This window comes from Petromyzon marinus, chromosome 20 (assembly GCF_048934315.1).
Source record: "Petromyzon marinus isolate PM22_M1 ecotype Great Lakes invasive population chromosome 20, UKy_Petmar_22M1.pri1.0, whole genome shotgun sequence".
NCBI classification, from domain to species: Eukaryota; Metazoa; Chordata; class Hyperoartia; order Petromyzontiformes; family Petromyzontidae; genus Petromyzon; species Petromyzon marinus.
In genome coordinates, this window is record NC_133686.1 from 8,724,065 (window position 1) to 8,748,642 (window position 24,578).

At 41.4% G+C, this 24,578-nt stretch overlaps 1 protein-coding gene across 3 annotated transcripts in view; it reads left to right on the top strand.

Moving 5' to 3' along the window:
- LOC116944135 (RNA-binding Raly-like protein) overlaps window positions 1-24,578 on the top strand; it is a 137,371-nt gene that overhangs the window by 108,535 nt on the left and 4,258 nt on the right. For 2 of the 3 annotated variants that reach the window (XM_032957593.2, XM_032957592.2), the window contains 5 exons: window positions 16,129-16,176; window positions 18,519-18,805; window positions 20,866-20,979; window positions 22,457-22,611; window positions 24,378-24,433. In XM_032957593.2, coding sequence (XP_032813484.1) covers window positions 16,129-16,176; window positions 18,519-18,805; window positions 20,866-20,979; window positions 22,457-22,611; window positions 24,378-24,413 — 640 coding nt within the window. In that variant the 3' untranslated portion in view covers window positions 24,414-24,433. The remainder of the gene's footprint in view (window positions 1-16,128; window positions 16,177-18,518; window positions 18,806-20,865; window positions 20,980-22,456; window positions 22,612-24,377; window positions 24,434-24,578) is intronic. The other variant, XM_032957594.2, reaches the window with a different exon arrangement.

Sequence of the window (24,578 nt, forward strand, 5' to 3'; positions counted from 1 at the left end):
ATAGAAATTGTTTATAGGTCACAACCCAATCCTGCCCTCGTCATCCCTCGACATTCAACAAAGTGAGTACCACTTGGTGTGAAATCAATAGTGGTCATCCCATAGAGCATGGGTGGCCAAACTTCATGACCCCGATCTGCACACGAAAACCTCCACATGGCCGAGAGTCACGAAGCGCAGCACCACTCGCGGTCACGTGGGGTGTCCACACAGCCAGCTCGCTCGCACTGGTTGGCTGCGGCGTTTTGAATATTGACATCCTCGAGAGTACACCCCGGGGAGTGCTCGTGACTTGGACCAGTGCGCCGGGCTTGCTATGGCTTCTGCTGATTTTTTGTTTCCTGTTTCAAATAAAGTTATATTTTTTTTTAAAAAGTTACAGACTAGCTGCGTCTCCATTGAGTTGCACACTTGAACTGCTCAGGATTCTGCACCACGGAATCTCCTGCAGCGCCACACAACCCACACCCCAAGAGAGACTGAAAGTTCACCATGTGGAATTTACATCACTGGCTCAGGATGAATGTTTTACATTAAGTTGAGGCCAGAAATCATATATAGGCACTAATGGATAGGGGTGCTAATTACACATTTACATTGGTTCAATAATAATGATTTTCTCTCCTTTTTAATTCTACTGCTGGATAAAGTACTCCACATGCTATCGGGGATTGGCATTTAATCAACACGCTGGTCAGCGTGGATTGGTGAAGAGAGGAGGGCCCAGAATTGGTTCAGATATCAATTGCCACTCATATTAGCGGTGGCTTGAGACTTTACCGCAGGTCGTCGTGTTTGTGGTGTGACGCAATTCCCACTTCGCCGTCGCCCTAACATAGCAGCTGACTGCTTAACAGTTCTGAATTGTATTCTTGGTTCTTTCGGTAAAGTCACGTAGAAGGGAAACAATAAAATAATAAAAATATAAAACAATAAAATTCTCACGACGTTTCGACTAAAACACAAGCAATCATCATCAGGTGTGAAAACCACAGTAATATATTTTTTTTAAGTGGCGGGGTTTTTTTTTACGTTAGCACCACGGAGAGCGATTTGACAGTTTGTTCAGATGGACGAGTCCATCTATGTTCGGATAAGAGGAGGGGGGAGACGAAAAATAATGGATGCAGTCTGAAAGCCACCTTAAGCGTGATCAATCAATTAAGACCCGAAATGGTTAATCAAATCCTTCCAATGATTGCTAAGCCAGAATCCATCTTCTCGGTTGAAATTGTCTCTGTTTGTATATGTGGATAGCCTCATGAACGAATCTCTCATGGTAGCCAGATGGCTTGCAAAGAACCTCTGCCTTGGAGAAGTCAATGTCATGTGAACCTACTGAATTATAACAGTGATCTGCCACGGCCCAGGTGTTGGTCCTACCGTGTTTCAGGTCTGCTTTGTGTTCACGAATGCGGTCCGAGACATGTCGTTTGGTTTCTCCAATGTAACTACTACCACAGAGGCAACTTAGTTTGTAGACGCCAGGGTACTGTATGTCCGGAATCACATCTTTTACAGACGGAACCAGATCACGGATTTTATGTAATGTGTTGAATCGGACCTGGATCTTGTGTTCATTCAAGATTTTGGAGATCTATTTTGTGATCCCCGCAATGTAGGGTAAAGTGATGGTTTTGAAAGGCTCCTCAAGAGGGTCCTTCTTCATGGTTGGAGTGATAGCTTTGCGGATTGTGTAGTCAGAATAACGATTAACCTTAAGAGCTTGGTGTACGTGCTTGAGTTCACTGGCAATATGTTCCTGGTCGAATATGCATTGGGCTCTATGGTGCAGAGTCTTGATGAGGGAATTCTTCTGGGATGGATGGTGGTGGGAATCCGGTTTCAGGTAAGCATCCGTATGGGTAGCTTTCCTGTAGACAGAGTGGCTCATTGAACCATCAGGTCTCTTTTTTATTAGGACTTCCAAAAAAGGTAGCTTGCCATCTTTTTCGACGTCCGTGTTATAATTCAGTAGGTTCACATGACATTGACTTCTCCAAGACAGAGGTTCTTTGCAAGCCATCTGGCTATCATGAGAGATTCGTTCATGAGGCTATCCACATATACAAACACAGAGACAATTTCAACCGAGAAGATGGATTCTGGCTTAGCAATCATTGGAAGGATTTGATAAACCATTTCGGGTCTTAATTGATTGATCACGCTTAAGGGAGCTTTCAGACCGCATCCATTATTTTCGTTTCCCCCCTCCTCTTTTCCGAACATAGATGGACTCGTCCATCTGAACAAACTGTCAAATCTCTCTCCGTGGTGCAAATATTAAAAATTACCGCCACTTTTTTAAAATTTTCTTGTTGTGGTCTTCACACCTGATGATGATTGCTTGTGTTGCAGTCGAAACGTCGTGAGAATTTTATTGTTTTATATTTTTATTTTATTGTTTTCCTTCTACGTGCCTTTACCGAAAGAACCAAGAATATGAATCCCTGCAGTCACGAAAGCTTTAAATCAAAGTTCTGAATTGTTTTTTTTTATTCCATTGCTGCCATAAAAATAATTGCTTATCCAACAGACAAGGTTTATAGTTACATTCGCTTGCTCTCGGGCTTTCATACAGAGAGATCATCATGACGCTCGCTCTGCAGTCTGGCATGGGATGGGTTCATTGATTTACCCAGCAAACCCAGTCTTTTGCAATTCCTCGGAAGGTTTCCGATGCGAAGTGTTAGCGTCCACATTAAATTATTCATCATCGAACCAATGCACAGCGCTGGCAATAGCTAATATTTAAGCAAACACATTGACTCCTAAAAAGATATTTTTTATTCGTTAAAGTCAGTGTCAAATATAACCATGTATTTGTCTTATAAAGTGTCATTAAAATGACCAAACGTCTTGTCTAAGAGTGTTACACCATCATCGTATGCATTATCGTTATTATTAACGTATAAGGTGTGGGTGCAGCCCTACCATTGCTTGTTCATGATGGAAGGGCCTCTACTAACGGGAGCTCTCGAGAGAGCCTGTCTCGAAGGTATTTTGGCCTACTCTTCCAGGCTGGCCGGACACCTTGAAAGTGCTGAGAGTACTCGCACTATACACCCGACACGGACTTGACCTACCTGCCGATCGACCGACTGTAATGTACCGACACAAGCTGCCGGACAAAACGAGTGGCACGGTTACTCAGTCTCGAAGCGTTGCTCTTCATTGGCCGTGTGCAGGGGTTGGTAACTCAAATAAGAAGAAGAGCCGGGTTTATTGTCGAATTCGGTAAAAAAAATATATATATCAACTCAACAGATCAAGAGCCGCAAATGCACGCGGTGAATACGAGACGGACGGTGATTTTCATAAATAAGGTCACGAGGTAGTCCTTAAAGAGCCGCACGTGGCTCTGGAACCACACGTTTCCCGACTCTTGGCCGTGTGAATCGTCAAATCATCAGTGTGCAGAGTGAACGCTAAAAGCGATAACATCCAACAAACAGGCAAACCAAAGGATACTGTGGCATTGAGATCTGAACGCTAAGAAATAGCACTGTGTTGCATGCAATTCAGTTAAATTAGGGTTGGGTTTTTGTTCGCCCATCAATGATGATAATGACAGCGATGGAAACTCGGTCTGAAGGTAATAAGGTGCTGTGCAAATCGATTTAGTAAATCTATAAGCGAATCAGGAAATATATAAGTGAGAATGAACAAAAAGTGAAATGCATGAAAACACAACACCAATCCTGCATTTAAACTGCATATTTCGTGGTCCCAAATTCCCAGCAATTTGCAGTTATTTTTGCTGACACTACAACACAAATTGGGACCATGCTTATGTCCAAGGGACTGCCAGTGCTTTACTTTTTGAGCGCACTACTCATTCAAACGGCAGAAATGCACTGACTTCCTTCAATGTGCTGAAGTCTATATTTTCATGCCAAAATCCATTCATGAGCCTCTCCGAGGCGACTGAGAAAGTGTTAATTGATTGGACCGCGCGCACAATCGGCATTGCCTGATTGTAATGCGGTAATTTTGTCACAGCTCAGCGAACTGTTTGTGTTTGCGCTTGCATTGTGAACACTCGAGACGTTAATGGGTAGGTGTCCCAGAATGTGGCAGAAATTCAGCTATATACTCTAAACAACTGGAGCCCATTCCCTGCGTACATCTGCGTCACAGACATGTGGTTGATGGTATTTGGTGGGTGCCATGCTGTGACATAACCATCGTGCACATGGGACACCCACTTGCAGAACAATCAAGTATTTTCTTCGTAGGCGGTATTGCAATTAGGTTTATTGTTGTGCCTTTGTTTTGCCCAAGAGAAGCCCCTCTGAGTCTCAAGTTCCTTGTAAGGAAGCTCCTGCATTGGGACATTGGATCAATCACATTCGCGAATGTTTTGTTTGTGGTAGCAAACCGGAGTACCCAGGCAAAATCCAAGCATGTGAGGGGTAACACTTGAAGCTCTGCACAGGTATATTCAAGTGTCTATTACTTGTAAGGCCATCTCTCTTAGCCACCTCATATAGCCCAAGCCTAAAACACATTGTAATTTGTGGCTGTCACCTATATAGGTAAAAAAACAGTCTCAAACCTGCTTAGCTTCTGAGATGTGAAGACATAGGTTTGAGTCATAGGAGTGATTTCATCAGGGCCTCTGGTTTCTTCACACTTAAAAAAAAGTAATGATTGCAAAAAAAATACCAAAGCAGGACTATTATTGAATAGTTTAGACATTTATTTATAAATTCCTAGATGCACACGGGGAGACGTTTGCATACAAGTATTAGAACCATTTTTTTTAAATAGTACAATGGTAAGTATCATTTTATTTTATACCTACGTGACTTTACCAAAAGAACCAAAGAGTACAGTAAAACCTTGGATTGCGAGCATAATTCGTTCCGGAAACGTGTTTGTAATCCAAAGCACTCGTATATCAAAGCACTCGTATATCAGTTGTGATCACGTGACGCTCGGCAGACAAAGCGTATACGTACGACTCCTATTGCAAGACCTCGCTCGTGCATCAAATTAATATTTATTTTAAAAAAATGCTCGTCTTGCAAAACACTCGCAGACCAAGTTACTCGCAATCCAATGTTTTACTGTATAGTATAATGGTAGGTAAAGATGCAGCCCTGCAATTACTTGGTCATACCACTGCTGCTGGATGAACCTCACCTTGGGGGGAGCTCTAGACAGCCCCTTTTCAGGGGGAATTTGGCCTACTCTTCCATGCTCGTCAGATGTCTTTGAGAAGGTGGGATTACCTGCACGTTAACCTACTGCGCACAAATTGCCGATTGACTAAAATGTGGTGGCTGCATTTGTACTACTGGATGGGCAGAGGTGGGTTTGGGAGAATTTTTTAAACTTGACAATTATTTCAACTGCCCTACGAGAATGTAAAATTGAACCGGCGACCTCTGGATTGCCATCCAGTGCATTAACCATTACACAATGACAGCATCTCTTAATGCAGTAATTGGAACAATTGTTTTTAATTCCTTATTTTCGTTTTCAAATAGGTTTTCTTTTTTGAAAAAAATATATACACATTCCGTAAATATGTAACATAATCGAAGGCAAATATATCACCAAAATATAAAATGGCTTTTGTGAGACTGTGGCTTAGTATAATTGCCGGTTTCCTCTAGCAGGATACAAATAATTTGTTTTCATTGAAAAGAAGCAGCACTCCGATTCAATTGAGCAAATACAAAATATATAAACGGAGTTTAATTTAATTTGGCAAACACCTGTACCCGGTGTTTTTGGGAGGGAATATAACATTAACAATGCACTTTAAATAAGATTCATTAATGCACCTGTGAAAAAAAACATTTCAATATAGCCCTGCATTTCATTGTTTTGAAAGCTGAAATAATCAAAGCTGTGACAAACGTATGGCAGGCAGCCAGAGCATGGCATTTTCACTTCTTTTGTCATTATCTTCCCACGGGAAGGTCAACACGAGACATTAGCAAGTTATGCACTGCAGGCAATTCATATATCTTTCACGCTGAACTGAGTTTTTTTTTCTCTCCATGGTTTCCACTGATCAAATTCCAATTCGATATCGCTCGACAACATCATTGCCATCAGCCACTATCTTTCTACTTCTGGATGAAGGCCTGCCCCACGTTATTGATATCTCTTGCATTCTCATCATTTTTAACAGGTCGACTAGACACTGCACACGAGCTCATCGTATTGCTCCATTTCCATGGCGGTTATCCTCTTGGGCACGTTCTCTCCCTTGGCTGTCGACTTCATCGTCAGTCTCAACTGTCGTCCATCAACCCTTTAGGCCAACTGTCCTGCCGGAGCCCACGTATCTTAACAGTCAAAGTAACGTCTCTAATTTAGCTCTGTTCTCTAATCCATGGTCCTCTTTCTGCCTCTCAGTGTAATTCCTCTCCATGTTTCTTTTCATCATTCTTCGTCAGAGCCCATCTACGTCATAGCAAGTCATTGATATGCATCATCGATGTCTGCCGAGAGATGCATATATAAAGACAAAGGTCCCTCCGTATAGCCTTAACAGACTGTTGTGAGTGAGCACCTATGAAGGCTGGCACCTCACACGAGGGGGTGGGTGGCCAGCACCGCATCTGGCCACCCTTGGATTCCTAGTGGCATTGTTTACACACCGCACCAGGTACTCATTTGAGGCTGAGTAGAGGTAGGAGAGGCCCAAGACCGGTTCAAATAATCGTCACTGGTGTTGGTCGTAAGTGGGAATAAAACTTAGGTTGCCGGGTCCGTAGCACAGAGAGCTAACCACTACGCTATCTCGTCCCACCATTTTAAATTTTGTATATATAAGTTAAAGTGACACTTGGCATAAAATATCGATGTGTTAAAATTTTAAAATATAAACACCAACTTGCATTACGTGCATTACGTGTGCCGAGTGCACAGGTCAGGTGGACCTAATTTAGATGACTTGAATCCCTCCCAGCATAACGAGTTTAACGCACGCATTTTCACAGCAATTTAACCTGTAGCAGGAAAAAAGGCGACGTTTGTGAAAATTGCCACTGGATAATAAAACAGATGGTTTAGAACAAAAAAAATCATTCATCTCTGCAATGTTTAAATTTTACAGCAAGTGACCCCAAGATGCTCATTTTATCTTTGGCATCCAAATAAAAAAGCCAGTTATGTTTATTCACGACGAGAAAATGCCAAATTTACTGGCCCCCACTTGCACACTGTTCATAGATGCAATCCGGGCAAAAGGAAGTGGCATGAATATTATTTCAGAGATTGATGAAAAGTGTTTCAGCCTCCAAGAATGAAATGGAATTTTAATGCATGCTACCGTGCACATTATTCTGTGGACCTACCTTCAATACATGACAAAGGACCTGCAAAATATTCTACAAGACATCAGAAAAAAGGGTATTGGACTTGCAGAAATCCTACAAAAACTGGTAACATATTTACAAAACAATACTGGTGCGATTGTATTCATTTTACGAGTGTGCAAGACAAGCCGGTCGCACAGCTTTTATGATCAAACTATGTATCCGTTTATTAGTTAACTAAATAATACATTTCATGTCTATTTCCTGCCCTCTGTCGTGTACGTTTTAGATTTTATTTTTTATGGACTACTGCTTGTTATGTGTGTCTTCTATGTTGTTCATATATATGTGTGTTATTAAGTTATATTGTTGTTATTATTATTAGTTCGTGTTTTAATCAGTGGTCAAATTATCTGAATTTTTTTGCTCAAGCAACAGAACTAAAGAATACTGCTTGGCTGGAATTGATGTATGATGAAGCAAATTAATTGGTCATTAGACCAACACAATTGTCACAACATTTGGTCTTTATATGTATGCATGTATTCATTCTTCAAAGCACAATGATTGTGCGTATAAAATATTGCCACTCAAAGATGCACTTGGATAACCATAAAATGCACCTGCAAACGTCGCAGGCATGAATATAAATGTGAGTGTCAGCATCGAGATTCTGAAAAACACAGAGATAAACACTGACACATTCACACGCTCAGATGCGCAGAGACACCAATGCACGCTCGCAAAGAAACGGTGAGACGCACGCATCGAAATGTACGTTTCCACTTTCTGTGCGATGCAAGAAGCCGATATCGCCCTGACGTTATAATTGCTTCACTGCTACAGAAATAATGATACACTCTTGCAAATGTACCTTTAAATTTGTTACGGGATTGAATTCCAACAAAGTACAAGTGTGTGTGTGTGTGTTTTTTTAATATCGGTTGAGCTGTGTGCATATTGAGAATGTATACCCTCAAGCTTTTTGCCACGCACTACTGCGGCAACTTTAGCGCTTTAATTATTTCAGCTCAATCCAAGTTTTGAAGATTCCCGTAGTAGCACGTGGTGAAAGATTGAGAGAATAAATGCGTTGACATGCAGCCCAACCAAGATAAGCATTGCGACACAACTCTACTTTAAATTTCAAAAATGTAAATTTTTTTGGGGAATTTCACTTTGTACGATGAAACGTTTCTTGAAAGATGCACATCATGTTTTGGAAGAGTCATCGTATTGGCTTTCTTTCTCTGTAGTATTTTTATTGTAGGAGCGATGTGTAAAAGTTATGCATGCATTGCAGGTGTGGGCACTGCACAATGTCTTAGTGCCCTGTTATGCATTTTGTGGCATAGTGCTGCTAATTTTTGCACGGGAAAAGCAGACCTGCCTCAAAGATGCCTGGGACTTAGAACTGTAGCATTTTCAAGATGGATGCAGCGGACGCAGAGAATGGAGACCTGCAATAGAGGCTCACAGAGCTGTATGGTTCTTTTTGCAGAAGCGACCTGGCCACAAATGAGGTGGACATTTATAGCAGCCAAATACTCATGTTTCTAAATGTGAAACGAAAAACCGAAGGACCCAGACAAAAATCACACGTGACCACAGGGAGAACATGCAAACTCCACATATGCAGTTTGACATGTAGGCTTTTGCAATCAATATCATCGATAATACAGGTTTTTTTAGGTTAGATCGCATAAATATATAAATGTGTCGTTAAACTGCATATGTGGAGTAAAAATACAATTTAAATAAACACAGCCAACTAGTAAGGGTTGTCACGTAAACAGAACGTGCCAATTCGTCACGAGTACAGCAACACCGGTGTGTTGGAGAGCCAAGCCACAACATTTACAATCTGAGTACGACGTTTCGTCAGTAATTACAACTAGCTTCATCAGGCGACAGCCAGATTTGTGGAGAAGTCCACCTGTTTCGTTCCTTATATAGATGCATAGATGTGGTGACCACGCTTCTGTGCTCTTCTTGCGCGAAGTGGGGGGGGGGGGATTAATTAATGCATATAAATGACTATGGGTATCAATTGTCGTTTGGGTTATTTACATGGTAATTTGCGCACATTATACATGCGCATTATGCAAGCCCGTTCTTTTACTTCATGTCGATTGTGTGTACTAAAATAGGCGTACCAATGGTAATCTCAATTGAAGTATGGTGACCTGTATAGGCATTCATTTCAACGGTGTAGTATTTGATGATTCGCTTAAATTACTCCAGACTCTAGTAACGCACACATGTTCAGCCCACAACTAGCTGAACATTAAATTTCGATTTAAAGCTTTCGTGACTGCGTGGATTCATATTCACGTATTTGACTTTACCGAAAGAACCAAGAATATAGCTGAACATTGTCTAAAGAACATCTATTTATTGTGGAAGGGTGACTTCTATAAACAAAAGGAAGGAGCAGCAATGGGCTGTCTTTGCCTCCTGTGATCGCGAATTTGTTCGTGGAAGATTTTTTAAACAAAAGCAATAGCTTCAAGCAAACTAAAACCCTCTGCTTGTGTTAGATATGTGAATGACACGTCAGTGGTCTGGCCACAAGGCAAAGATATACTTAACGAATTTCTAAATCATCTCAGCAAAACCCCTCCATCGAGTTCACCATGGAAGTGGAAACTGACAGAACGCTACCATTTCTGGATATTCTGATTGGACGCGGTCGAAATGGCAAAATAACACAGCATTTACCAACACTGATGCCTATGAATGCAGTCACACCATCACTCCGCACAGAAATCCGCTCTCACCAAGACGCTCATACGTCGGGCTAAGAAAGTGTCAGATGGTGACAGTCTGAGAAGTTAAATGAAACATGTTAAAGAAGTGCTGCAATTGAATGGTTACAATGATGCACAAATCAACAGGGCATTGAATGCCAAAACCAAATCAAATAACACGAGCATTGAAATTGATCAAGTAATTACAACTATTAAAATACCGTAAAACAAAACATCCGAGTCAGATTTGGCACGGTACATACAAAATAAATTAACATCTGGTACAAAAGATGTATTACCGAAGCCATCAACAACAGTGGTGTACCGGATTAATTGCACTTGTGGCAAATGCTATGTTGGGCAAACAGGATGAATGATCAGCACGAGACTAAAAGAACATCAAAGAAATACAAAATGATCCCAAATACAACTGTCAACAGTGGCAGAACACGCGTGCCAACAAAGGATTTTGATCATGCTGACGTTCTGTGTAAAACTAGTTACTACTGGCCAAGACTAATTAGAGAACATATCAAAATTGAGAGAAATAAAAAATAATTTAAACATTTAAAACGTTCGGATAGCTACGGACGTAGTGCTGCTTGGAAGCGAATAATCTAATAATATATTGTTAAAAAGCATGCCTATACAGGTCACCATACTTCAATTGGGATTACCGTTGGTACAGCTATTTTAGTACTCACAATTCACAGGAAATGCAAGAGCAATGGGCTTCCGTAATGCACATCCATCATTAACCTTGATTACCATGTACATAACCCAAACGGCAAGGCATACCGATAGTCATTTATATGGATTTATTAACCCCCCCCCCCCCCCAAGAAGAGCGCACAAGGGATGTCATCACATCTACGCCTCTATTTTAGGAACCAAACAGGATGACTTTTCCACAAATCTGGCTGTTGCCTGATGAAGCTAGTTGTAATTACTGGTGAAATCTCGTACTCAGATTGTAAATGTTGTGGCTTGGCCTTCCAACACTCCGGTGTGCTGTACTAGTAACGAATTGGCCACGTTCTGTTTACGTGACGAACCTTACTAATTGGCTGTGCTTATTTAAATTTTATTTTGTATTTTCTATCTGAACCAAAGAATGTCATTTAATTGGCATTTACAGGACAAATGCAGCAATGGGATTGTTATTTTACATTTACAAGGTGCTTCAAAGCATTTTTTTTAACGCTTCTGAGAATTTGCAACAATACCACAAGAACTGTGCCTCCGGGTTCTAGAGACCACCTGGAGAAGATTCCAGGCGTGCATTTGACAACGATGGCGGACAAGTGTAGTATTAACGTACACTTGTTATCATGTCACAGTGTATTACCCGTTCTTTTTTTTGTTCATTAAAAACGATAGTCCCATACAAAAAATAAGTGTTAACATTTTTTTTAAGCACCCTGTATCGAATGTACATTTGCTGCACCCTGCGTAGCCAAGCGTGCTCGTCGAGCAGCCATCTTGCCTCTGGTCACGTGCACACGATGAGTTCCGCCTCTGTTAAACGAATCGCGAAAAGAGATTAATGAATGCAGGTTAAAGTAGAGTAATATTAATCACGAGACATTTGTTGGAAGGATTACGCGAAGTGCATCGTAAAGGGCAAGCATTGCACACTACTGCTCACTTTTGCCATTCCTAGTCCAGGGGTGGCAATTCGACATAGTTTTTTGTAAAGGTCAATTTGCCCATAAGACAACCACTGTTGTCCTCTTAGCCAGTTGATTGTATACCAGGTATCACTCAATTTTACCATCCACAGAGCAATGCAGGGGCTTATTTAACCTTGGTGACCATGGAAGGGTTTTCAAGTCCACTGAGTTACAAGTTGTACCAAATCAGTTGCTGTGATAAGTAAAATATAAAAAAAAGATGTATGAACTCCACACGCATTCGCTTGTTATAGGAAAACACTCATGCTGCCACGAACGTGCTGTGCCCATGTTGTGCAGCTTGAAAACCACAACAATTGATTGGCACGCAGCAATAAGTCCTCTGGTGTCTCAGTCGGGGGCTGTTCATAGCCAGCAGGTATCCAGAATGTAGGTGGTGGAATTAATATCTGATCCTTACAACCCCATCACTTGCACCCAAATATACGTTGTAGACCGAAAAAAGAGGTTTAGACAGACACTACATTGCTTTTGTAGGTGCAAACCAAAATAGAATGAATAAAAACAAAATAAAAATGTTTGGACTGGAGGAATCCAATGAGCTCCTGTGCTCTTTATTCACAGACCTCATTTAGGACCATTTGTTAAGCCATGCCCACAACAGAAATTTGTTAAAGCCAAGATCAAAATGATTAATGTCATGATAATGTGAAACCCTTTGTCAATACATCGTCGGTCACGGGGTTTGTTTGACCATACTTCACCACGCTTGTCAGTGCGGGTTAGTGAAAGAGATTCCAAGGATCTGTTCAGATAACACTAAGCACATATTTTGGGTTCATAGCGTAGTGCGCCAGCTACTGCACCGATGCTTCACCCCATGCCTATTCATGTTTCAAAATCCTTCCTTTGTAAATAAGAAACAGGAATTATGATTAAATAAATAAATATATAGGGGAAAAAATACTTCCTTTGTAAAAATGTGAATTTTAAACCGCATTGAATGGAATAGCACTGAGCTGGAGGCATTTTCAACTCTGTCCAAAACATAACCCAATGGACGATGAGATCTCTAGAAAAAAAACACGTCTAATAATGCAGTAATACTTATGCTGCTGCTGTTTTGGGACTTCTCCATTGCCTGCGGTTCCAAAATAAACGTGACATTTCTTACACATGCATTGCAAAATAATAACAAAAATCCCTTGTATATAAAACCAAAATTATGGACTTATGGCCTTGAAGAAGTCAAGAATGTGCCTCTACGACAGCTTTTACATGATTTCAATAACATTCTCTTTAATTCGATAAGATCTCAAATAATTTAAATATGTAACGTGTGCAATAGAATTACATATAAAAAAACATTCCTTCCCAGGGACTCTTATCCCTTTTGTAAGCTGTGGATACATTGAAATGTATTTTTCATCCACATACCATGTGGTTTCCACTCTTATTCTGCGTTGATTTTCATTCTCAGCAGTGAGCTCTTGCTATGTTCATGCACAAATCAACGTGCACTTTGCTGCTGCGGTAATAGCACGGGTTGAGTGGTTCAATGGATGAAATGAAAAAACACATTTGTTTCCTTTGCTAGGCTGGCTGAGTGTCAACGTAAAGGTTCCCTTAAGTGTCACGTTTCTATATTCTGCTCGGCAACATTAACACAAATTCACTTTTACGTATCATTCGATAAATAAAGCATTGCCCTGAACGTGGAATTGAAAGAGTTGGTCAAATGATTCTTAAGGTCCTCCTGATAGATTTTCTCTGTTATTTTTCAATAAAGTAAATACCAACCACTAAGGCCTGTGTTTTGTTAGTTTCTGTTTAAGCCCAGATTGAGCTTCATCTATACTTGTAGTTCAAGCTGTAATTTGTTCTCAACACTTTCGACTACATTTTTGATTTAAAGCTTTCGTGACTGCAGTAATTCATATTCTTAGTTTTTTTCGGTAAAGTCACGTTGAAGGGAAACAACAAAATAATAAAATATATATAAAACAATAAAAAACCAATAAAAAAAATATAAAATTTATTAAAAATAAATTTATGCAAACAAACACACCTGAAGACGACCGTTTGAGTTATGGTCGAAACGTCGTGAGAATTTTTATTGTTTTATATATATTTTATTATTTTGTTGTTTCCCTTCAACGTGACTTTACCGAAAAAACTAAGAATACTTTCGACTACGTTGTGTGTGCGCGTGTCTCTGTACGTCTGTGTAGGGAGCAGTGGCGCAGTGATTCTCTCACAACGTTGCAAACAACGTTGCAAACAACGTTGTGAGACCAGTGCCACATCAGCATCTGAACCTGCCATAGGTTTCCACCAGGGACGTGTGGTCAGGGGAGGCAGGGGAGGCTAGAGCCTCACCTGTCATATCCCAATGAAAATAGCTGTTACGAAAAGTAAAAAAAAAAATTTTGCACTGATCTGTGTTATAAATGTAATTTCTGTATGATTCCAATAATTACAGAGAGATAGTAACAGGCACGCACTTATTGCCCGTGCTCCATCCAGTGTCTGAGCGGTTGCGCATCCAGAGGGTGAGGCTGAGCTCGTCGCTGCCTCACCTCTCGTCTCTTCCTGTATTTGCAGCGGAGCTCCGGAAATTTGGCGACTTTCACTATCAAAATTATTGTAATCGTACAGAAATGACATAACGCAGATCAGTGGAAAAAAAATCTTAATTTTTATTTTATTCTGTTTTACCTTTCGTCACAGCTATTTCCATTGGAGTATGACAGGTGAGGCTGTGCCTCCCCTGACCACACGTCCCTGGTTTCCACTATATATGGGGCAACATGGTGGCGAGATGTTAACTGCCTCGCTTGGTATGCAGGAAGTTGTGGGTTCGATCCCGACACTGACGCCTGTTTATTTACTGTAGAAGTTTGCATCGTTGCGTGGATTTTTATCCGGGTCCCCCGGTTTTTCCTTCCACATTTAGAAACATGCGTTTAGAGCATTGGGCTGCAATACATTTCCACATGATAAGCCACTTCGTTGTGCAATCATTTGTGGCCAGGTCACTTCTGAAAAAGAGCTAATATTTCAGTGGGCCTTAAGTGGTAAAATTAAAAAGTTAGTTCAGTTAGTATATTAACTCATCCTTGAATGGGTATGTACTTGGTATGGTGTTGATCATCGACACTGCGGGTGGTGGTAGTGGTGGTAGTGACACCACCTCTTTGTGCTCGTTTTACTACAGTGATGCCTGATGGCAGAGCTGGGTGGCTCTTGCAGAGTCCATGAATGGAACTGCAATTCCAGGCTAAGAATCAGAACTGTTCCGCTCTAGCCTCCAGCATATAAGGCTTCGTAGAAATCTTTGCCTGGTTTTGCGTTATAACAAATGAGGAGTTTCGATCAATCGTCACGATTAGGGAGTCAATATTTGTTTGTCTCTTTTTGTTTAGTTTGTCTAGCTTTGTTCCCTCAATTTGCATCAATGTCACATATTCATACCACTTGGTCGCATCTATGTTATACGACACTGTGAGTCAGTCCGTCGGTCACAGCAACTCGAGCAATATTTGTTAGACAGAGCTGAGTCAGTCCTCAAAATAGCCAGAATGAACCAGTGACCGATGGTATGATGATCAGCTCTGACCTTTGAATTACGTGAAAAAGGTGGCCAAATGTTTTGACCGTGCTAATCTTGTGAAGTAAAATAAATGTCTAAAACGCTCTTCCCAATACTCTATTTCTTTTTTCATTTGAGAATGTTGAATGATTTAGTGAAATTGTAGACAATTCAATTAATGTGATCCATACCTTCCATTTTATCCTTGAGGGTTAAGAGCACTGATGTGCAATATAATTGTTCTTCATTGAGTAAAGTAGATGAAGTAAAAAACGACTAGGGTAGTGGAGGAATGCAACACAAACTCTTTTAGGTCACCATTGCAATACAGTTTCATAAAGGAATGTCGTTTAGATGTCATTCTGCCATCTGTGGGATGGGATTGTATAAGGTAAAGGCGCAGCCCTGCAATTTCTTTGACATGTCACTGCTTGCAGTGGGGGGCTCCTGTAGAGGTACATGTAGAGAGCCCATCTAGACAATGGTTTAGTTCCAATTAATTAACTGCACACATGATCAGCAATCAATTCTCCCGTGCAGATTTCAATCGTGACCATCGTGAGCATCAGAATCGCTCTTCTTTTGATGAATCGTTCCATCGCGTGCCCTAGCACCTATCGTGCGTTACATGCCAGTGGATGACCTTCGTTGGCGTTCTTGCAACATGAAACACGAGTGGAAAATTTATTCCCTCGGAGTATTACGGCAAAATGTTGTATGTTCATCTGTTCAACCACCCTGCCACCCGGCATGAATGCAAGATTATCGTGGCTCCTTTAAGTATACATACAAAACCCATTTGATGGACTGTGAACAGAGGCTGCATGCAACTTGTTTGTAATAATCCTGTACATGTGTTTCTCTTCCCCAAGGGGACCTGACTTTGACTATGACTACTACAGGGAGGATTTCTATGACAGGTGAGTCTTCTTCTGTTTTTCCCTGTGCATTGTCGTTGAGTTTAACAGTACCGTACGTCGATGGTTTAATAGAACTTGGCAGGAGAAATACATTGCATTTTTAGATGTATAAAAACATCAAGAACACGATGTTAAACATTCAACATTGTGCACAATTAAATTGCAGCTTATTAACTAAATTAATGTCATACACTGACATTTACGTAACAAAAATATCGTTTAATTCTGTTAAAGCGATCTTTGGAGTAGCACAATGAAAAGTAAATTGACAATGTTCATTTTAATGTCATTACGGGGCAGGCTCGAAACTGTCTATAATCTACATGCAATCAAGTACTTTATGTCATCTATTGATGGCCATTTAGAAAATTGCATTAAAATAAGAAAGGTACTCTGTCTATTCATCAGCGATGGTAGTTGAATACGATATTAAATTGTATTGTAATTATTAATGTTATTTTATATTAAAGGGGCGAGGGTTGGTGCAGTGTTTATCGCACTGCGCTATGAACCCAGTGACCGGAGTTTCGTTCCTGGCCATGGCTGACTTGGACATCTAAAGAGCTTTATAGCTCATCGGATTCCTCCAGAATAAATAAATATTCTGGTACCTTTAATACCCACTCCCTCCCACCAATAACAAGCACTAACTAGCTTGGTGAAGTATGGTCAAAAACCCTCACAAACGCGGTGTATGGAAGGCCTTCATCCAATCGTCGACTGACAACAGCGGGACTGAAATGTCCACGTAAAAAAAAAATATTAGAACATTCAAAGCCCGAGTGAATCGGGCTCTTGTTGTAGTCTGCTGCTTAAAGATACATTTCAGAGACAGCTGTTTGAATTAAGGTCATTGTGACCGTTTGTGTTATTGTGGTTCCCCCCCCCACCCCCAGCGTGAGACGAGGCTTTTGTGACCAATTGTAATTGTTGTTGATTTACTCTCCAACGAGACCGGTGTGCTGTACTCGTAAGGTATTGCCACGTTCTGTTTACGTGGCAAACCTTACTAATTGGCTGTGTCGGGTGGTGGCGGGCTTAACGACACATTTTTTATTTAAGCGATCAAACCCAATACACCTCTATTATGGATGAGACAACAACACTTGCAATTGGCAGCTTGTTTCAAATTAACATGTTTCGTAGAAACTATGCTTTAATTTGTTTCTATGCTGCTTCTCAATGTAATTTCTGCTGCACGTGCACCACCACACCACGCATTACGCCTATATCATTTTTAATTTAATAAAGTGTCTTTGCACACGAAAAAAAACACCCTTTCGGGGCTTGAATTGAATTATTCACACTTAACTTAAACTCCAAGTAAAACTAAGATCCTGTCGGTATATTTTATGTGTACAGAAAATAATAACTCATAGCCACAGAGTCCTAGATTTCGGCTGTAGGGTAAAAAGGTGGACGCCACTGTTACGAGATGTTAACTACCTCGCCTGGTATACAGGGGCTCGTTGGTTCGGTCCCGATCATGAGGCCTGTATAATTGGAGTTTGCGTGTCTCTCTCCCCGTGGCCGAGTGGATTTTTCTCCGGGTCTTCCGGATTTTCCCTCCACATTAAAAAAGCATGCTTTTAGAGTATTTGGCTGATATAAATGTCCACATGATAAGCCACTTCGTTGAGCTATCATTTGTGGCCAAGTCGCTTCTGTAAAAGAGCTATAGAGCTCAGTGGGCCTTACCTGGTAAAATAAATGAAGTTTAATTTTCATATTATTATTTTATTTAAAAAAACGATTTTTTTTTTTTTTAGATAATGGTGGAATTCGTTGAAACCGCATTCCCATACTAATGGATACCTGTAGCTTCAGCCCTGGGTGGGACTGTGACCACTGAATGGTGAACGCTGTTGCAGAGTGCACATCTCGCAAAAGCAAGGTTGCAGGTCACGAGTGCTGGTCGTGGCGGTAACTCCACCCTTCATCCGTATACAGGATCAATAAAAACAAGCACCGCTCTGTGAGAGGTGAACGGTTGCTCATCGGAGCGACTGACACTGCCTGCTCGGGGCCAGTAGTAATGGGGATAAGCACCAGCGTTCAGGCAGGCACCTTGACCTGCTGTCGCTCTCCGGTACGTCCGGGCTGCGGGTTGTGCCGCGTACCGCTCGGCATTTACGTCGGGGACTCGGTACCTGAAGAAGCCCACCCCCCCCCCCCCCACAACCCCCCTGCCCCCACGACTGCGTGTGGAGTGAATCGTCGGACGTCACGCCAGACGGCACAACCCGAAAACAAACCAACCGTGGAGCTGCAGTCCGGCGGCAAACGCACGCGTGGTTTCACACTTGACCAACCGCCCTGTCCTTTGCCGTCCGCCGACGCAGGGTCTATGAGTACCCGGTGAGGGGGCCCCTGCCCCCGCCTCGCACGCTGCTGCCCATCAAGCGCCCGCGCATCTCCGTGCCCGTGCCACGGCGCGGCAAGGGGGGGTTCCCCCTCAAGGGGGGGCCCCGCTCCACCGTGACGGGCACGGCCCCCTCGGGTCCCAAGCGGCCCACTAACGACATCGCCGCCACCGTCAGCCCGAGCGCTCTGGCCTCCATCCGGCCCGAGCCCACAATCGGCCCATCCACCGTCCAGGGCTCTCAGTCCGTGGCTAATAACTCCAATGGTGAAGTTCCGATTCTCCGTGTTTCCTTGTGCTGGCTTGATGTTGATTATCTCCGCTGACATGTAGAAAACAAGTTTTGTTTTTATTACTGTTATTAAGGGGATATAAACGAGTTATTGTCCATGTTCTGGGAACGGGACTGAGCAGCTATCTTTCTCACTTGATAACATCGGCAGACAATACGCCTCCTGAAAATATATATTTCTCCGCGTGACAAAAATTAAGCTCTTTTTATTTTCTTCGCAACCCTATCAGCCACATGGTCTTCTGGGAGTTCACAACTTAAACAACATCGCTTCAATGGCAACAAACGCTCGATCGGTTCCAGCTTTCAATGTCTCATCAGCAGAGCCAGGCTCGCTTGAATCAGTCAATGCTGGTGAAATCCAAAAATGTCTAAGGGCCTTCGTTATGATAATTTTGTGTTATGTACCCTTGATAATATAATAGATTATATAGTCGAGGGGAAAAGTGAGCTGTTCGGTTCAGTTCCAGCAGAAGCTTCCCCAGCGCGTGCAACGAAATGTCGGACATCGTTCCGAACAACGCGCGGTGTGACATCGGAGAGCCGTTCCGTACGACCGTGAAGTCAAACACAAAAAATAATGTGATTCGCTTGCTGAACTTAGACACCTGTGAATATAAACATGAGAGCTGGAACCTCTGTGAAATGTCACAGTTCAGCCGTTTCTTGAATAATCCAACTGCCCCTTTAATCGCTGGCAACTGTGTTCTCATTAAATTGTTAATATCCTGTCCTGTCCTCCTTCCGCATGACCTCACTCACATCATTGCGACTGCAGTATTTATTTTGATAGACTAGATTTTAATTTTCATTACAAATTTAATTAGATTTTTTTCATTCATTCACGAGAGCAGAGGGATTGATGTGCGGTCCCGTGGATAAATAATACCTACCTAATGTTAAATACTTTTGAAGTTCCACATTTAAGAAACAAATCACGAGAACATATTATGAACTGGAGGAAATAATAATGGTTTAGTTACACTTTCCTTGAAGCAATTTGCTAACGTTTCATAAAATCTGTATATGTGTTTGGACAGATACGACAGCCGCCTTTCATTAAAAAATATATACATTAGCCGAAAACCAAAGTCACATTTGATATGTTGTGATCATCAGTGATTTAGAACTGCACCATCGGATTTAATATTTCAGCATAGATATGACGCGTCTAAAATATGTCCTGGAGACTTAATAGATGTGGAGACTTATTGCAGCTTGTCTCAGAAGCCTTATTGGTTGTGATATAATGAAAACAGCAATTGATGGACAAACTGTCAAAATGCAAGGCTGTTGTTGTGTATTGTGCACCACATTTACGAAATCTATGTTGAGCTAATTCATTTCACTGATGTCACACGGAGCGGCATTGCCATTTATTACATTTGAGACTTCAAAACCTGTTTATCATCTGGTCGCGGGGACGAGGAAAATTCTAAAGCAGGTTTTGTTATGTTATAATCCTCCGGGATCTTACGAAGGAATACAAACAAAAACGACATTATGTGATTCTGCTCAGAGTATTGTGAAACCCAGAGCTTAATTCAAATTCCTTCTGGATTGCATTGGACATCTCTGAAACAATTTCTTGTGTTTCTCTTTCCCCCAACAAAAGAAAAAAATTGACACCAACACCAATTCCGTTAACAGTTTATGGGGGGCCATGAGGGTCAGCAAACAGATTTTGAAAAGTTTTGCTGGTGTAGATTTTTCTTCTCCTAAAGTTGTACGCGGTTGTATTTTGCTCACTTTGTATGGAAATTTCGCTAATGTCGTCACTGAAATTCTCATAATATAGTGCCTATTTGTTGATTTTATGAAAACCACATTTCAATCCGCAATGAAGGATATATGTTACGCACGTGGTGTTTGCACACCGATGTACTTATAAATGCCCTCGCCGCTAACTATATTTATTTTTTTGAGCCCCCCCCCAAAAATCCCATTACAAGGTCTGTAATAGGATTTGAACATTTCGACCGGCTTTACAATTTTTTTTGTTCCTTACTGTGACATTTCTATTGTTTTGTTGCAGTGCGGAGTCATGACCTGTACACAATAAAGCAAGAGCTCACACAGATAAAAACTAAAATTGATTCGCTTCTGGAGAGCCTGGAGAAGATAGAAAAAGATCAAAGAAATCAAAACTGTACGTAGTATTTATTTATTCATTCACCACAACACACATTTGTGTATTACAATATTTGTCTATTACAATATTTGTGTATTACAATATTTATGGGTTTCTCATTGTTGCTGCTGCTGGTGGGTTTTAATTTTTTACTCCCCAGTGAAGTTATTGGTACCTTTGGTGGCTTAGTGGTTTGCGTAGTGTGCTGTGAACCTGGCAACCCCTGTTAAATTCCTGGCCACGGCTAACATTAGTGACGGGTGATGTCTGAACCGGTCCTTTGCGCACCCACTTCACACCAAGCCCGTGGAGACCAGCACAGTGCAGCATGGTCAAACAACCACCATGACCGACATGGCACGAGGTGGCTTCCATCCAGCAGTGGATTGACAGAGGGCTGACAATTGTTATGAATTGGTCACGTTCGAAGTTGCACGAATGGTGCGTGCATTTTAATTGAATATAATATTGCCCAAGCGTTTGTTTTAAGACCGGGGGTGGTGGGGGTGGTGGGGGGGGGGGGGCGAATGGCCAAGAAAGTTTAATTTACCCACCTGTCAAGTGATGGACAGCCTCGGACATGTGCTGGAAGGCAATGTGCTGCTGTGAGATGCAGGGTAATTTAACCTGCCAAAGGAGACCGATCGCTGGAGTAACACGCTTTGTCCTCCCATTGGCATTGTTAAAGCCATCCTGGTGAGTTTGGAATTCGGCGTCATCTCGTCCCATTACTTCCAGTGTAGCGACCTATTCAGCACCACCTGACATTGCTTCATTCGGTCTGCCTATGTCCTTCGCAAAAAAAAAAGGTCCTAAAGGTTATTGAAAACGCTCGGCACCATGGGTTGAATGCTAGAGCTAGGCGGTTTGAACTCCTGTACGCAGCGCTAACAATTTATTTTTAAAAATTCAATTTCGGATCATGTCATCTTTATCATCATCATCATCATCATCAGACATGATCAATCCACTGCTGGATGAATGCCTCCCCAAATCGCCGCCATCTCTTGTGATTCTGCGATGTGACAACTCACCTGGCATCTGCACAGGGGCTGAGCGATCCATCTCCCCGGTGGACGTTCTCTCAGATGCGTGCCATTCCTTCGGATCATGTTGGGCCATCTAACAGCTTAAAACAAGTTCACCTTATATGAGTATACGTAAAATTATTAGAATAATTATTAATTGGAAAGTTTGCCTTACCCACATTGCTGTTAATTTCAAATTGATAATCGTATTACTAATGTGATCCGCTACCTTTTATTTTTCACGATATCACTTTCTGATGTAAATGTTTCTTGAAATATACGTCACCACTTTTTTTTAAAATGTGCAAAACATGACTGCATCAAACGAATGCGTTTCCTATTGGAATCTCCGCCTTCTTATATTAAGCGTTCGATTTTGCAAGCCGGACAAGCGGTCGAAGAATGAACTAAAGGAATGTGTTAGGTCAAGATATGCCGATAGAGCAAATTGTGTGCTGTGTCCACAGCTGTCTGTGACCACGTGGAAGGGAATGGGATGGAGGAATTGGTCCCTGGGACCCCAGAGGAGCCAAACACAGATGATGCCCTGGAGGGAGGGAGCGAGGAGGTGGGAGACAGAGACAGAGAGGACGATGACTTTGAAGAGGAGACTGTCCATGTGGTGAATTGCTTTTAGATCGCAGTTGTACATGAAATAGAGGTTGTATGCACTGCACGAGATTACATGCATGATTGATAATTGCCCTCTACCCTGTAGAAGTATAAATAACTATGTTATAGCATTTCGTTTTCAATTTATTTCTCTGATGCAGCAAAGTTTTCTTACGTACATTCTGTCAAAAATTCAGTTTCCCCATCTTCAAATTTATCAAGCATGTCGTTTACATATTCATAAATTGGTAGATTTTTCCAGCAGACCATCAATCCACAAGTCATTACACTCACACTGCAGTGCGCAGATGCCGCAACATGATAAATTATGTGCTAAATAAATAATGAACCACATGACTGGCTGAAAGGGCCATATCTGCACTGCAAATCGTGCAAATAACCACTATCTTTGCACTCTTGCGCCTGCGTCGATGTACACACGAGAGAGCCTTTTTGTCAAGCAGATACAGACGTCAAATATCACGGGCACATAAATATCCGTATCTTACTGCTCCGCTTGGCAACTCTGTGAAAGCGAGTATCACTCGGACCTGCTGGTGATTGACGGGATGTCATTCTTACTCTCGATGGACGGTGGGAAATAAATAAATAAATAAATCGCTTGGGTTGCGCATTACTGTCAGGAAGTTGGAGAAACTCCTTTTCTTTTTTTTATTTGGCCCTCAAGAGTGCAAGCCATTCCCATTAAATGCCAACGATTCACAATAAGTGGAGGCCCAACGCTGATGTTTAGTCCGTGAAGGTTGCTCTGAAGGTTACATGTCCATGCAGTTTCGACAAAAACAAGCCGATTGTTGAAGTTCGAATTCAATACATTTTCGTTGGGTTACATAATACAATATTATTCTAAAATATGATTGCCAATGTATACATGCCGAACTTCGTTTGCACCGTACATTGCCAACCATGCTAATTGTATAGAGTATTTTGAGGCAGATGTGCTGTTTTGATCACCATGTATGTAACGAAATAAAATGTTCATTTAGAAAATGGTGCCTCTGTTATACCGATTCAAAAAAGATGACCTTTGATTTTCAATCCTTCAATTCAATCCAATGGAGTTGACCAGTGGCGCTGCTGTGGTTAGTTTGCTTCAGCATGAACTCGGCGACTTCAGTTTCCACTGCTAAAGTCAGTGGCAAGTGACACCTGAAGTGGTCATACCCTCTGCCGCACTCTCCCTCTTGAGTTATGAATTTGAAATGTTGTTGTCCTTCCCCAGCACCTCCGATTAGCACAGTTGGCTACGTACGGTGTGAACAAAGTTCCACATACATACAAACAAATCCCATGGCCGACACTGCATGGGAAGGCCTTAATCAAGCAGATAATTAACAAAGAGCGCTGCAAGTCATTACTTTTGTTATTAAAAGCCCATTGAGACCATCACTTTTTCAAGGTAGATCTGCCATTTGAATTTGTGAAACAGTGAGCAAAACAATGCAATGAAGTGTAAAGAAATCAGAAAATACCAATTGAGAAAAATACAACAACATTAATAACAAATATTTTAAACATTAATTATGCATGACAAAATTGCCTGAGCATGTGTGTTAGAAATATATATTATTTTTGACAATCTCATCATTTAGAAAATGTGGTTTTCTTTAAGATATATGATGAGTGTCTATCAGACTATTTAAACAATGTAGCCCCCACACACACATGACCATGGGTGTGTATGCTTTTTTAAAAATATGCATATTGTATATGTGGCAACATTGTTAACTATTTTATTTTTCTTGTTCAATTCAGAATAACCACATATCAGATTCTGAGGAAACACAGTGACCTTGGACAATATGAATCAGGTTAGTATCTGACGTGTTTTATATCATTTGTATCGCATATTTTATTGCAATTGATACCGGTATTGTGGTGAAACGGTGCCATTAAACCTGCAGATGAAGACAAATTATGGTAATGATTGTAATGTTTTTTTGCTTTTGCCAAACG